Source organism: Melospiza georgiana, chromosome 1, assembly GCF_028018845.1.
Source record: "Melospiza georgiana isolate bMelGeo1 chromosome 1, bMelGeo1.pri, whole genome shotgun sequence".
NCBI lineage: Eukaryota > Metazoa > Chordata > Aves > Passeriformes > Passerellidae > Melospiza > Melospiza georgiana.
This window is the reverse complement of record NC_080430.1, coordinates 47,893,844-47,907,117: the sequence shown is the minus strand read 5'-3', so window position 1 is coordinate 47,907,117 and position 13,274 is coordinate 47,893,844. Positions and strand designations below refer to the sequence as shown.

General features: G+C 40.6%; 1 protein-coding gene across 2 annotated transcripts in view; it reads left to right on the top strand.

The window, feature by feature from the left end:
* Positions 1-13,274, top strand: part of AOAH (acyloxyacyl hydrolase) — a 73,837-nt gene that overhangs the window by 37,203 nt on the left and 23,360 nt on the right. For both annotated transcript variants that reach the window (XM_058024818.1, XM_058024826.1), the window contains 3 exons: positions 141-235; positions 7,341-7,432; positions 9,442-9,524. In XM_058024818.1, the coding sequence (XP_057880801.1) occupies positions 141-235; positions 7,341-7,432; positions 9,442-9,524 (270 nt within the window). The remainder of the gene's footprint in view (positions 1-140; positions 236-7,340; positions 7,433-9,441; positions 9,525-13,274) is intronic.

Sequence of the window (13,274 nt, the reverse complement as noted above, 5' to 3'; positions counted from 1 at the left end):
ATTTAAGCCACGTGAAGGGTGGTGTAGCCAGTCACCCTGTGACTCCATCAGCTGCTACTGCTGCTCCTCTTTAAGCACTCTCCAAGCTGGGTTTCAGCTTGCCCTTCCTGCCCATGTGACTAACAAAATGCATCCATCAGGTGCAGACTCCAGAGGGGTCGTGCTCCTGGGAGACTCGGCCGGCGCTCACTTCCACATCCCTCCCGAGTGGATGACCGTCACACAGATGTCAGCGGTGAGGAACCACGCTCAGCTTGCCAAAACCACTGATTGCCATTTGCTCTCTCTGCTGTGCTGCGGGTTGCCAAGGGGAAACAAGTGCAAAATGCTTCACTGCACTGGAATTTGTAGTTATGGTCTCACGTGTATCAGTCCCCTCTGGCATCTGCTCCTGTGAAGATAAAAAAGCACAGCCCCGTGCTGCTGCCGCCCCTCCGGCATCTGTGCAATTGGGTCAGGGAAGAGTTTGGCTGCAGCGTCCCGGTGCCGTGCCAGACACACAAACCAGGACATCTGGCTTTCCACGCACGTGCCTGCAGCTCAAGGAGACCCGTGCTGTCTGTGGGATCAGACCTGCCATTAGCAGCCTGCTTGGGATGGCTCCTTGCTGAGAGGGTGTTTGCAGAGGTGACCCTGCTGACAGCCAGGGAATTTCTGCTTTAGGAATCTGGCTTTGAAATGACGTGCCCTGGATTGTTTTCCCTCATCCTGTGGCATATGTGAAATAGGTCTCATAACTCCAGTGTTCTGGTTTTGAGGATTGTTGAACAAATGCATTCGCAGGTGTTTGAGGGTCATCCAAGTATTTATAATAGATTTGTCCTTAAGGGAAGAGTTCCTGTGACCATAAAATATCCCTGTCACACTGATGTCTATCCTTGGGTGGTTATCCCAGCATTTCCTATTTTCGAAAACAAAATGCACCTGACTGTGAACTATACTGAGCCTGTTGCAGTTCACTGGCATGTAATGAAATAATTGAGAGGAAAAAATCCTTCCAGCAAACTGTAATTATGGGATGGAGATAAATGTGCAGGTATGTTCCTGACCTTCACTGTTGTTTCCTATCCTATCAGTCTCTAGCCAGGGAGGATTGTACCTTGTCCTTCTCTGCCCAAGAGTCTGTTGCAACAGGGGTAGCAGATAGATCATCATGCCCACCCTTCCTGATGAAAACCTTCTACACATCCACTGGTGGCTGTAGAATAAGGTTACAGACATTTCCTGGAGAACAATGCTTTTCCCAGACTTAGTTGTTGTGCTGTGGGAGGCCTGAGAGTTTCATGGGTTTTTTTCCACTTTTGCTCCCAGAGCTGATTTAAATGTTGCAGATTAGCCATTGTTTTTCTTTGTTAAATGCTTATGAACAACAATTAGACGAATGACACTGATGACAGAGCTGATGAGGAACATAATAAATTACCACTAATGATAATTGAGATTATCTCATCTAATAAAGATGATCATAATACTGATGGCAAGGATGATTCTGACAGTAAGGCTGGCATTAAAGCCATGTAGACAAGACCAGTTTTAGACTATGTCAGCATTTTATTATCATTGTAAATGAAGATTTAGAAAGAATTTCTCTTGCTTGAAGTTTGCTGATCCACCAGCTGGATGGGTCAAGGTCTGCTAATAGAATGCCAAGGCACAAGCTTCAAGGTTGGGAGCTGGAGTGCAGATAACAAAAGTGAGTTTTGGAGGTTCTTTGTTATTGTCTGATGAGTGCAGAGCAACTTGCATGGGGAGGGAATTGGTGTACTCTGTGTAAGGCCCAAAAAAATTATGTGAGGTTTGGGATAGGAAACAAAACATGTTTTTTTCTAGGACTATTTTCCAAGCTTTCCTACCAACCTGGCAAAAATACATCAATTAAATATTAATGCAGACATACAGAGATCTCAGTTGTATAAAACCTATTATCTGTGATTAAACTCTAGCAAAAGTAAAAGGTTATTTAATTTGGAGCTCACCATGAGCACAAGAGCTGTCACCTGAGCACAGAAGCACTGGCAATACCATTTCTGAACTAATTCTGACTTTGTCACTGCCTCTTCCTTTTCCTTGTCCTTTGTGTCTTGCTTTCTCTGTGGAGGACGTCAACAGCAGCAATTTAACTGCCTTGGGGTTGTGAAGGTGCAATATTGCTGTCTCTTGTGTTGTATTAAAAGCCACTGGAAAATATTCTTCATCTCTAGGCTTAGTTAACAAATTAACTGACTTCAATGATTTTTCAGTGCAAGGCTTCCCACAAGGAGAATTTTGAAGCACATCCAGAGATGGTTTTGTGACCAGAGAGAGTGCAGAGAGTCTATGGCCTAATCTTACAGGAAACATCTTTAATCTGGGACCACAGCAAGAATTTGAAGTTAGGCCTTGGAGAAGAGAGGAAAAGGCATCTTTGTGTACCTGCTGTTCCTTTGTACTGTTTAACTCAAGACACTTGGCTTTGATTCTGCAAAAATTTCTTTGATAAGGCACAAAAAAATATTAGTTTGTCAAATGGTTCTATCCACAGTCAATACTAGAGCATGTTCAAAGCTTTAATTTTCATTTCAATAGAACCTCAAACCTCCACATGGAATTTCTTATAGCACTTCCTTACCCCTGCCCTGCGCAGATTTTTTATCATGGGTACAGAAAAAAGTTTTGTGCCTATTAATTTAGATTTATTCTGTGTATTATTTTATTACTTTAATATTTTTCTATATTTTTACATATTCATTTTATATGCTTTCTATATTTCACATATTTATTTATATTTATCCTTTTGTGTGTTTACATTTGCAAGTGTTTACATCTACAGGTGTAGAGTAAAATTTACACTTGGTAACAATGCTGTGGGCCCATCTGCTAATCAGCACCACATCAGTGGCATCTGTAAATTCCAGTTTTAAAGCTAATTAGGTGAGGAAATAATTTTTTAGGAGAGATGCCTAGTATTTCATTGAAAGGCTCTGCAGAATGGTTGTTTTCCCTGATTTTGCTTTGCATAGTCTACCTTGCAAAGGAGATCCTATGATAAGTATGGAAAGAAAAGAGAGTGTGAATGAGAAATTCACTCAGGATGTTGTCTGGGTAGCTGGATATTCGGCACAGGGGTGACAAGATAAGATTTGGGCTGAACAGCTTTGGAATTTGTATGTCCATGCCGTTGACTTGAAGATGCTATACACTGGTTTTTGAATTTCCTGGTCTAATTAGGAATTTACCCTCCTCTTAGCTTTGCCCTGTAAGGGTCATTACCCCCAGTGTAATCTGGGGTTATGCAGGGGGCCATGCTGCTGTTATATGTCTCTTCTTGCATGGATGCATCAAGTTGCATCATTCACTTTTCCCACATCAAGTCCTCTGGCATGCTAGACATCAGAGGGGGCACTCATGTTTTCCAGTGCTATTTCCAAAGCTTTACCTGGGAGCCAGTCACATAAACACTTAGCATCCCTCTCAGAGTAGGTTCTTCCCAGAAGGAGCACATGGAGGCATTACTCGGTGTGGGAAACACCCATTATGAGCTGGAAACATCTTTGAAAACTGACTCTTGGACATGCTATTTCTTCAGCTGAAACAAACAATCAAAGAAAGAAAACACCTAAAAAACCACCACTCTTCCCTATATAGGGGAAGTCCCAGGTGTCTTACGCAAAGAGAATGACACATCTCTAAGAAGGGGTCAAGTCAACTTTATTTTGGCTTTCTTGGGTTTGCCAGATTTTTCTTTGAAGAGTTTCAGCAAGAATTGAGCTGAATGTTCAACCCTTTAACCTGAAAATCTGGATGCTAAAAGTGAAGTGTAATGCAGTAGACATGCACTTTATAAAGCCTAGGAAAGCAGAAGTAGTACTAGGGTTTTTTTGAGGTAGACGTTTTTTGCAGAAAGCTCATGTTGAAAACACTAGTATGTCTAGTGATGGATATTGTGCTCCTGCTGCTCTGTCCATCTGCTTACTATTGACTTCCAAATAGCTACTAATTACAGCATTTTTCTGTTGTGTGTCTGGAATAGAAGCAACTTTCATATCTCATTTTAGAGAGATTTTTATTTTGAGGTAAAAGCACTATATTTATAAATGTGATGGAAATAAGACCCTTTCTGGAAAGATGCAATTTAAAACTGTTGGATCTCTATTTTGTTGCTGAATAAAGAGAAAAATAAATCCCACATTATCCATAGTCCAGTAGATACCTAGTTGTCCACAAACTCAAGGGATTCTCAGATATCATTAAGGTAACTGTTTAATATTATTTATTTCCTATTAACAGAATTCATAATTTCTTTAAATGTGGATTCACGATGTTCCAAACACTTATCCCACTGACTTCTTTTTTTCATACCACTACAAAAAAAACCCCAGGAGTTTGATGTGTGCAAATCTTTTTAATAACATTATCTAGCATTCCCCTAGATCCAGAGAAATGCAGGCAGGTTTCTCCAAGTTTGTATTGTCATGACTAAGACATTTCATTTTGTGGGAAATAAGGTAATAGTTTTGCTAATTTCAAACCTCTGTCCCTTGAAGCTTTACAGAGCAGAAATGCAATTTTTGTTTTTTAAAAAGATAGGCTGTGCTTTTCTCAAGAGCTAAGGTTTTCTTATTTGTATTCTTAGAATAATAAAGTTGTCTGTGATACTTAATACTCTCACCAGTATTTGAACAGCATTAAAATCATTATGAAAAGAAACATCCAATTTTCCTTCAAATTAAGGTATACCTCAATGATTTTAAGATTTTCAGGATGGAAAGGCTTGTATGAGTGTGAGGTTTCCAGTGCCCTTTTGTATTCTGATTCTGAAAATCTCTTGCCGCAGCAACCCTGAACTTTCTTCCATTTAAGCACAGCTTGGCATGTGTGCATTCAGCATCAGCCATGGTTCTGGCTGCCCCATGCTCCAAGGCAGGACACACCTAGGAGAGGAGGATGTTCACTGGAATGAGGCCCATCTAAAGCATTTGAAGCTGAAACATGGCATTTGAAGCTAGGCTGGAAGAATTTTCTACTGATTCTCTGCTAAAATCTGGCACGTGGGCTGAAGCTGGTTTCTCAGCCAGAATAGTCTAGAGAATGGTATTTAAACAAGGCTGTGCTCAAGAGAGTTTTATGCAAAAGTCAACACAGTTGCACCTCCAGAGTGGGACACATTTGCATCTGAGACTAAGCAACACAGTCTGTTAGGCTGTACTTTCCAAACTACATCAATGCAGAGTTTAAGGTTCAGCATTCTTCTGAATTTTCCATTAACTACTCATCTTCACCCTTTGGACCTGAAATATCTTCAAAAGTCTGGCCCTTAAGTGCTTTGTTGGAATAGTGTCAATGCTAAATGCTTATCCAGTTTTCAAATGCAACTGTAATTTTGGGCTCAAACGTTCCTCTTCAAATCAATTTGCAACTCAATTAGGCTCTGGCAAATTCATATTTAAGCCAAGTTTGCAGGGGAAAAAAAACCAAACAGTTAGAAATTACTGGGACTCGTCCAATGAATATATTGTTTTGGAGTGCCAATGGTAAATAATGAGAGAATTGTTCATAAAACTATTTGTTTAAAAAGTATTAAATAATGTTTATCTCTCTTATACTGTAATCTATGTGTCATTTATAAGAGATCACATCTGAAGGGTTTTTTCTGTCCTAGTGACTGTTTCTCTCACCTCTAATGCTAACCTGTGAGGAGGAAAATATTGCAGAAGGCCAAGCTATGGTGTATCCTTCCACTTCTGCTCATAGCTGTGCCCTTGGATTAAGTACTTTTTGTTTGCACACAAAACTAACAGATTTGAAGAAGGCAAATTTGAAGTTTCCCTGCAGCCCTAAAAAAATGAATGTTTTTTATTTTTGTATGTATGTACACATATGCACAAGGACACGTGTGTGAGAAAGAGAGAACAAACTGAAGGATAATTAAGACAGGCCCCTTTTCACCTTGGTAGCTAATGCAGATGTGCTGTAGGTGGGTCAAATGTGCTGTTACATGCTTTAAAGTGGCATCTGCTGTACATTAGACTGCTCAGAGCATGGCTTCAGGATTTCCTGTCTCCCACAACCCCTCCTTTACTTGCCTTTCCTCCCTTTTCCCTGCATCTCTCTCCATCCTCTTACAGTCAAAATGCTTAGACACATACTCAAGCCATAGCCTCAAGTATAGCTCCCATTCACCTGAACAATAATTTTCTTGGAATTAGAACTTGGTGGGGAGCACAAGATTTAGTTGTTTTCTAGCTCTTCAGTTACTCTGACCCTCCTGGATAAAGAATTACCCACCTGCTTGTTGTTTATAGCAGTGAAGTCTTAAGGAAACCCCACAACTGCTTGAAGAGAAAATGAAGCTAGTAAATTATATGGATTAAACCAGCCTGTAGGTTCTCTGATTTTATGTTTTGACCTTCTTTTGGTTATTACCTTTTTCATCAGCAGTTTTCCTCTTTATGAGCACACTGGATTTATACATTTGTCTTTGCAAGCATACCCCAGACCAGGAGAAGCTGGAAATTTACTCCATGTTCTGTCCTTCTGAGGTGGCACAATTTATCAAGGCTATTTTCCTAACCTTCCATGAATTTGGGGACTTTCAGAAAACAAAGTGGGAAAGAACTGGGCACTGTGTTTTGAATGTGCAACATGGCTTGCATCTGTGGAGAGGCTTTCACAGGGGCAGGCACTGTAAAAAAGCATTAGGGACCAATATCAGCAAAACAGAGAAGGGTAAAGGATGCATGCATTTGCATAGGAAGGTTATGCCAGATTATGTGCTTTTCTCCCTTTTCCTTGCCATGCTCAGAGGCCTTTCTGACCCTGTTGCTTTAGTGCCATCCCCAAAATTTAGTGAGGACCAGGCAGAGGTTATCAGGGGATTGGTTGTTCTCAGCTCATCCTGCTGTAGAGGGCAGGGAAGCTTTGAGAGAATTTGACATTATGCCTTTGCCATATTCTCTGGGGACATCACACTGTCATCTCTTCCTGTGCCCAAGGCTGACACACCTTTGGGCAGGATGGATGCTGGAGCAATCAGCTGCTGCCTTGGGGGTCTGCACCTACAGTACCCGCTCACATAAGGAGGAGTTTTGGACTTTCAGGAGGAGTTTTGGACTCTTTCAGGAAAAAAGGGCACCAAGAGCTGCAATTCAGATATCTTCACTGTTTTTCCTTCCTCCATCTCTTCATATGCCTGTCTTACAAAAGCCATCATTTTAAGAATATGCATACATAGTTACCACTACTACGGCAGTTAAAATTGCTGTTGTCTGGCTAATGCTCTGGCTAAGAACTGTTCAAATTTGCTAACAGGATTTTATGTCTGTGAGGGTGAAACCAGGTTGATTTTAAAATTTCTCTTTCAGAAATCATTTGCTAATCTCCCCATGGCTTTCAGTGATGAATTTGACTGGCCCCAGTTCTCAGAGATCACTGGATTTCTCAATTCCACCATTGGGTAAGCCAACAGATAGGGTGGCCAAGCCATAGCAAGTCCCTAGGTCTCAGAGACAGAGCAAGATAAAAAACCAAAGCAGTGCTTGAAAAGAAAGAGAAAAATACTATTCAGCTCTGCATCTGCTCTTTCTAAAACCAAGATCAACCCTGGATCTTGGGCTTTAAAAGATATTTTAAATATATAAGCAAGTCTTCCTGAAATTCAGAGTAGGTTTTGGAATCGGTCAAACTGTAATTTAGACGGAAAAATCCCCAAAGAAATAAAAGATAAACTATTTTCTTTTACAAAATCCAGGCAAGGAAAGCATTGCTGAAAGTAACAAAAATCAACCTTTCTCTTTTCTTTTTTTTTTTTTTTTTTTTAAATCTTCCTCTCTTCCTCATGTTTCCTTTTTGCTGATGAAAACAGTGGAATAAAGGGTATCCCCATGGTTATTTCATAGTGTTCCCTACTGGGAGGAAATCTTTCTTCTCCTCTTCCCACATGTTTTATTTTTTTTTTTTTTAACACATTTAGAGGGAAATAGCAAAAGGAGAATTTGAAAGAGTCTGTGACCTAATTTGCTGTGTTGGTTTGGCTCATGTGGATGGGGAAGATTGCAGGCATAGATGGAAAAAAAATAAACTCCCTGCCAGAAGGGAAGGAAAATAAAGTCCAAAACACAAAACACCTTGAAATGCCTGCAGTTGTAACTGTGAAATAAAAAACAAAAACAAAAACAAAAACAAACAAAAATACAAACAAACAAAAAAACACCCCAAAAAAACCCACCCAAACTTTCTATTAATCATCTCTCTAGCTGGCATTAAAAGGCCTTTGAATCCTGCAAGAGCTGTAGGATACAATCATTGACCAGTGCCTGCTCTGACCTAAGTTTCAGATAATTTTTATTTTTTATGTCTAGGATAAGTCAGGAATACAGCTGAATGCCAAACCAAGCATGGGTCAAGCTGAAGAGGCTTTCTACCAGCAGAATTTAAAAGTTGGCAGAATAACATTTTTTTTCCCGGAAAAATATCCGTGGCACCATATCCTTGCAGTTTTTGTTTCCTTTTTTTCTCCCCGTGCAAAATCCAGGCTCTCAGCCTCAGCTGCATTCACACAGTATCTGCTTTAAGGCAGTTTACTACTTGACAAGCCAACAGGAAAGGTCTGTGCAGCCTTCTCTATCAGAGCCATGGCAAAACTGATGGTTAAAACTCTGTTACCATGACCAGCCTCTCAGTACACACTACTTGTCTGGGCTCCAAAGAATCTCAAGCTCACAAGTGATCAGAGCTTAGAACTGCCCCTGAAGTTGTCAGTGATAGCCTTGGTCCAGTGCTCAGTTTTTAATCTCTTCCACTCCTGAAAGATAAAAAAACCCCAACAAATAAACAAACAGCTGCTGCCCAGATAGAAATGACTGTGTACTCATGGCTGAGAGCTTGATCTTTTCATCACCCTCTGGGCTGTTATCCTTTTAATTTGTTTTGGTTTTTGTTTTTTTTTTTTCATTTTTCTCCACAGTGCAAAATAAAGGAGAGAACTTATAACAGCCAAGTGTAACCTGTTTTCAGATTAATCTGTCCAAGATTTATGATGTTGGGAAATGATTGCCCTGCCAATATTTCTTCTCTTTTACTTACTGTTCCATAACAACCAATTGAAAAGTCAATTTGTGAACAACCAACAGAATTGTTTTGATAAATGATGTATAACAAAAAGGCTTTTAAATGCCTTATCTGAAAGACCAGGATAAAAGCATTGTTTCTGGATGGAACAATGTCAGAGAAACTCTTCATCAGTTTACAGTTTCTGAGCAGGTATCTTTGCTTTATTTTAGGCCACCCTGTTCAAGATTAAAAAGATTTATGGCCACAAAAAGAGAGAGATGGCGAAATAGAAGCATATACATAACTGGGGTACTGAGTTTTTCAGAGACAAGGATATACTTCATTTTTAATATCTCTGTGTTTTCATCGTTATCATATGACTTTAGCAGATGGCATTTTCTCCATTTATTTCAGAGGGTGGACAGACTCTCTGTATCTACGTTTGCGCAAGAGAAATCGCTGTAATCACAGAGACTTGCAGAACATCTCCCAAAATGGTATGTTAACGTCTTTAAACTTCTATTATTATTATTATTATTATTATTATTATTATTATTATTATTATTATTGAAATTACCAGTGCTGATAATTGATGCTGCATTAATGAACATCTGTCAGGAACAAAGAGAAGCCCCTTCTTAGTTGCATGCATTTCTTATGGAAGAATAAAGAACAGCACCTACTTAACTCAGCACTTATTTAACCCAGTGGGGCTGGCATCCTAATGTGCTCTCAGAACAGATTTTTAATAAGTAATCAAAGGCATAAACAAAACTTAACACTGTTGGGTTTTGATTAATTTATTTTGTGGGGCTGGCGCACATCTTTCTTTTTAAAAACGCACACTATATATACAAATATATGTAATACATATACATATATATTACATTTATATGCACATTACATATATATGTGCATTACCTATATATATAATATGCATATAAATATGCAGCAGACCTGATCTACCTGGAATTAAGAAAAGTGTCTTGCATGGTACCCCAGTGTGCAGTGAAGAAGAGGAAGATTGCTACAAGAAATAAGTGGGTAGAGAAGCAGCAAAGCAGGGAAGAGCAGTGGATTTGAGAGCGAAGCCGTGTCCCTTCTGCATCTCTCCTGAGGCTAATGCTGCTTAACATTTGGAGTGGTGACTTTAGAGCAAAGACCAAGGTCCATGCTTGATGACTTCTTTGAATGATGCTAAATTAACCATCCTGGAGTGGGGCACAACCTTACACAGGAATAATTTAGATGAGCTTGGGAACAGCAGGGGCAGGAATTGCAGCAAATACATGCTGCAAAATTGTACAAAATATTCATGACAGAAGTCATGATGAGACTTCTCTGAAAACTAGTGGCCCCATCAGGCAGAGATGGTGGAGGGGCAGGGCCATTGGGGTGCAAAGAGAAATTCCAAGAAACCATCAAGAGTGCAGGGTAGAGGAGGAAAGAAGGTTGAAGAGGCATCAGGCATGGCATTTTGTCTAGAGACAGGGAGACAGTCCTTCCTCATACAAGTTCTGATAAGACCTCAGATTTTGATCCTGTTTCTCTAAGGAGGACTGACCTGGATGGAGACACAGGGAAATGTTTTGGGGAGGATTAGGGCAATGGACACTTCTGAAGGGATGATGCAACACATTGACATTTGAACAAAGCATTAATTAAAAGGTATTTCCAATTTGATTTCCTTTGAGGCATAAATAGAGGTGGAAGAATAGTTTAAACTGAAGGATAGTTCTGGTACAAGAACATGGGTTTTCATTAAACTTACCTCTGTTTGGGGGGATTTTTTTTTTTTTTCAAAAAAAGCTATCAGGAGTGAAAATCTTAAACCAGAGGAATGAAGGCGAACAAGAAATCCTGAGTTGTCAGAGGGGTTGTATGAAGGAGTGACAGTAGTCTTATAAATTGAGTTTTATGATGTTAGCTTTTGTGTCTTGGATTAGCTGATGTCCCTAACAGCAGGCTTAAAAGACACTTGATTATGCTGTGATTATGCCTTTTTGTTTCTATTGTATTTAATTAATTTTCATGCTTCAGAAAACTGGCTGCAGAAGCTTGGGAAAATTTATTTTCCTCGGGTAGATAATTTGGCTATATGGGATGTTCTTCCTTTCCAGCAGATGATTCATGCTGGCTACAAATGAGGAGCCCTGCTGTCTCTAGAACTACTTAGAAACTTATTAAATGGTTGGAATTTCCTGAAAAAAATTTGGATCAGAAAGGATCTGCCCCAGCCCTCCACCTCCAACAAACAGATACATATAAATATCTCTAAGGCAGGTGCCAAGAGGACAGTGCTGGAGTCTTTGGGTGGTGCTCAGCAACAGGATGAGGAGCAATGGCTATAAGATAAAATTCAAGAAGTTTCACCTCAAGACGAGGAGGAACTTCTTGACACTGAGGGTGGCAGAGCACGGAGTAGCTGCTCAGGGAGTTCATGGAGTCTCCCTCTCTGGAGACATTCCAACCCCACCTGGATGTGTGCCTGTGTCACCTGCTCCAGGCGACCCTGCCTTGCAGGGGGGTTGGACCAGATGATCTCCAGAAGTTGCTTTCAACCTTAAAAACTCTGTGATTCTGTGAGTCTGTGATCTTACCAGGCAGAAGAGGCTGCGCAGACAGGTAGCATGATGCAGGGATCACTTCCAGGCTCAGGTGGGCATTTTCACCTTAAAAATTGCATTCTGGCAGCACCAATGACACTGGCAATGCCTCTCATATGCCTTGCTCCTTCCTGTGGCACACATGGTGCTCCTGAGGCTTGGAGTCTGCTGTGAAAGTGTTTTACAACATCTTTGGTGCCATCAGTCAGGCGCTTCTGACTTTCTTGCCTGTAAGTTGCAGGGTGGAGTTAGTGGCTCCCATCATTGCAGTCCTCCAGGTGGCCTTTCTGGTGAGACAGAATTTTAAAAAGGGCCAAACTAGATGGTCAAGGATGACTAAGCCAATGGTTTCTTCTCATTTATATCCAATTCACCTCAGCCTGATACCCTAATTATTTTGTTCTGCTCTTTTTACATTAATGGGAGTAGTATTTCATGTGCTTCCTGTCCCCAATTCCCTTGTAGATTTTTTTATAATCTCTCACTGTGTTCATCATTCGTTTTTCTCTCCACATATCCCCTTTCCACTTACACTACAGACATCTGCAGGATATAAAAAGAGGTGAGCCTGTGTCATGGCAAAAGACTCTGCAGAAAATTAAGAAGTGAATTTAAAAAGGGAAAAATTACCAGTAAGAGAAGAATCTCAGGATATCTTCTCTAAATCATCACACTGACACTACAGTGTAAAGGTTCACTTTTATTGCCTCATTTGGTGTAATAGTTTCCCAGAATGGGAGGATTTAAAAAGCAACCCTCAGTGTCAATAAAGCAAACAGCTGAACAGCCTGACCTAACCCCACCTGGGACACCTAAACCTTCCTCTGAAAATGATGCTTCACAGCCCCACATGTGTGCAAGGAAAGGATGCTGATCTGGTGGGGGAGATATGCAGCCAAGAGCTAAAGCTCAGGGATGGCAAGCCAAGCCAGGCGCCAAGAACAATGTTCCTGTTCAGCTCCCCTCCAAAAACTCCAGCACTGTGTCAGACTCAGCACAAACGGACATACCCTCACTGCTCTTCTCAGGACATGCATCTTCACCATGGAGAAAGGCTTCCCCAGCCTCCGTGCTAATAGGATTTCTGCCTTCCCTTTCTTAAAAAATCCCATTATCCTCTGGAGGTGATGGACCCTTCCCTCACAACTGGAAGCAAACCCAACCTTGATTTCACAACCAAAACTAAAAAAAACAAACCTCACCAGTCTGAGATTACTTGGAAAGCAACAGAGAGAGGCAGGAAAGATCCAGGAGTAGATTCCAGGCCATTGAACAGTTTAAGGGTAACTGTTCTGCTTCGTCTCCTTATCTCTCTCAAATGTTTTCATCACAGATTTCATCCTGTATCACAAAAGCTTCCCTGAAGACTCAATTTACCCATAAAAACTCCTTTCTAAAATACCCATTCATGTTCTTGATGTTTTGATTTGTAACTGTGCTAATGCTTTCCACTGAGCTGCTTATAACTACCTATGCTTGTGGAGGTAATACATACCCAAGAGCAGCTTATTGCTTTTTTGTAAATACATTTGAATTTCTAGAGGTCCCAGTAGCTTATTTATGCTGAAACCACAGTCACAGTCCAGGGAGCCTTGTGACAGAATGGCTTAAACAGAGGGTGTTCAACTCGAACTGAAAGAA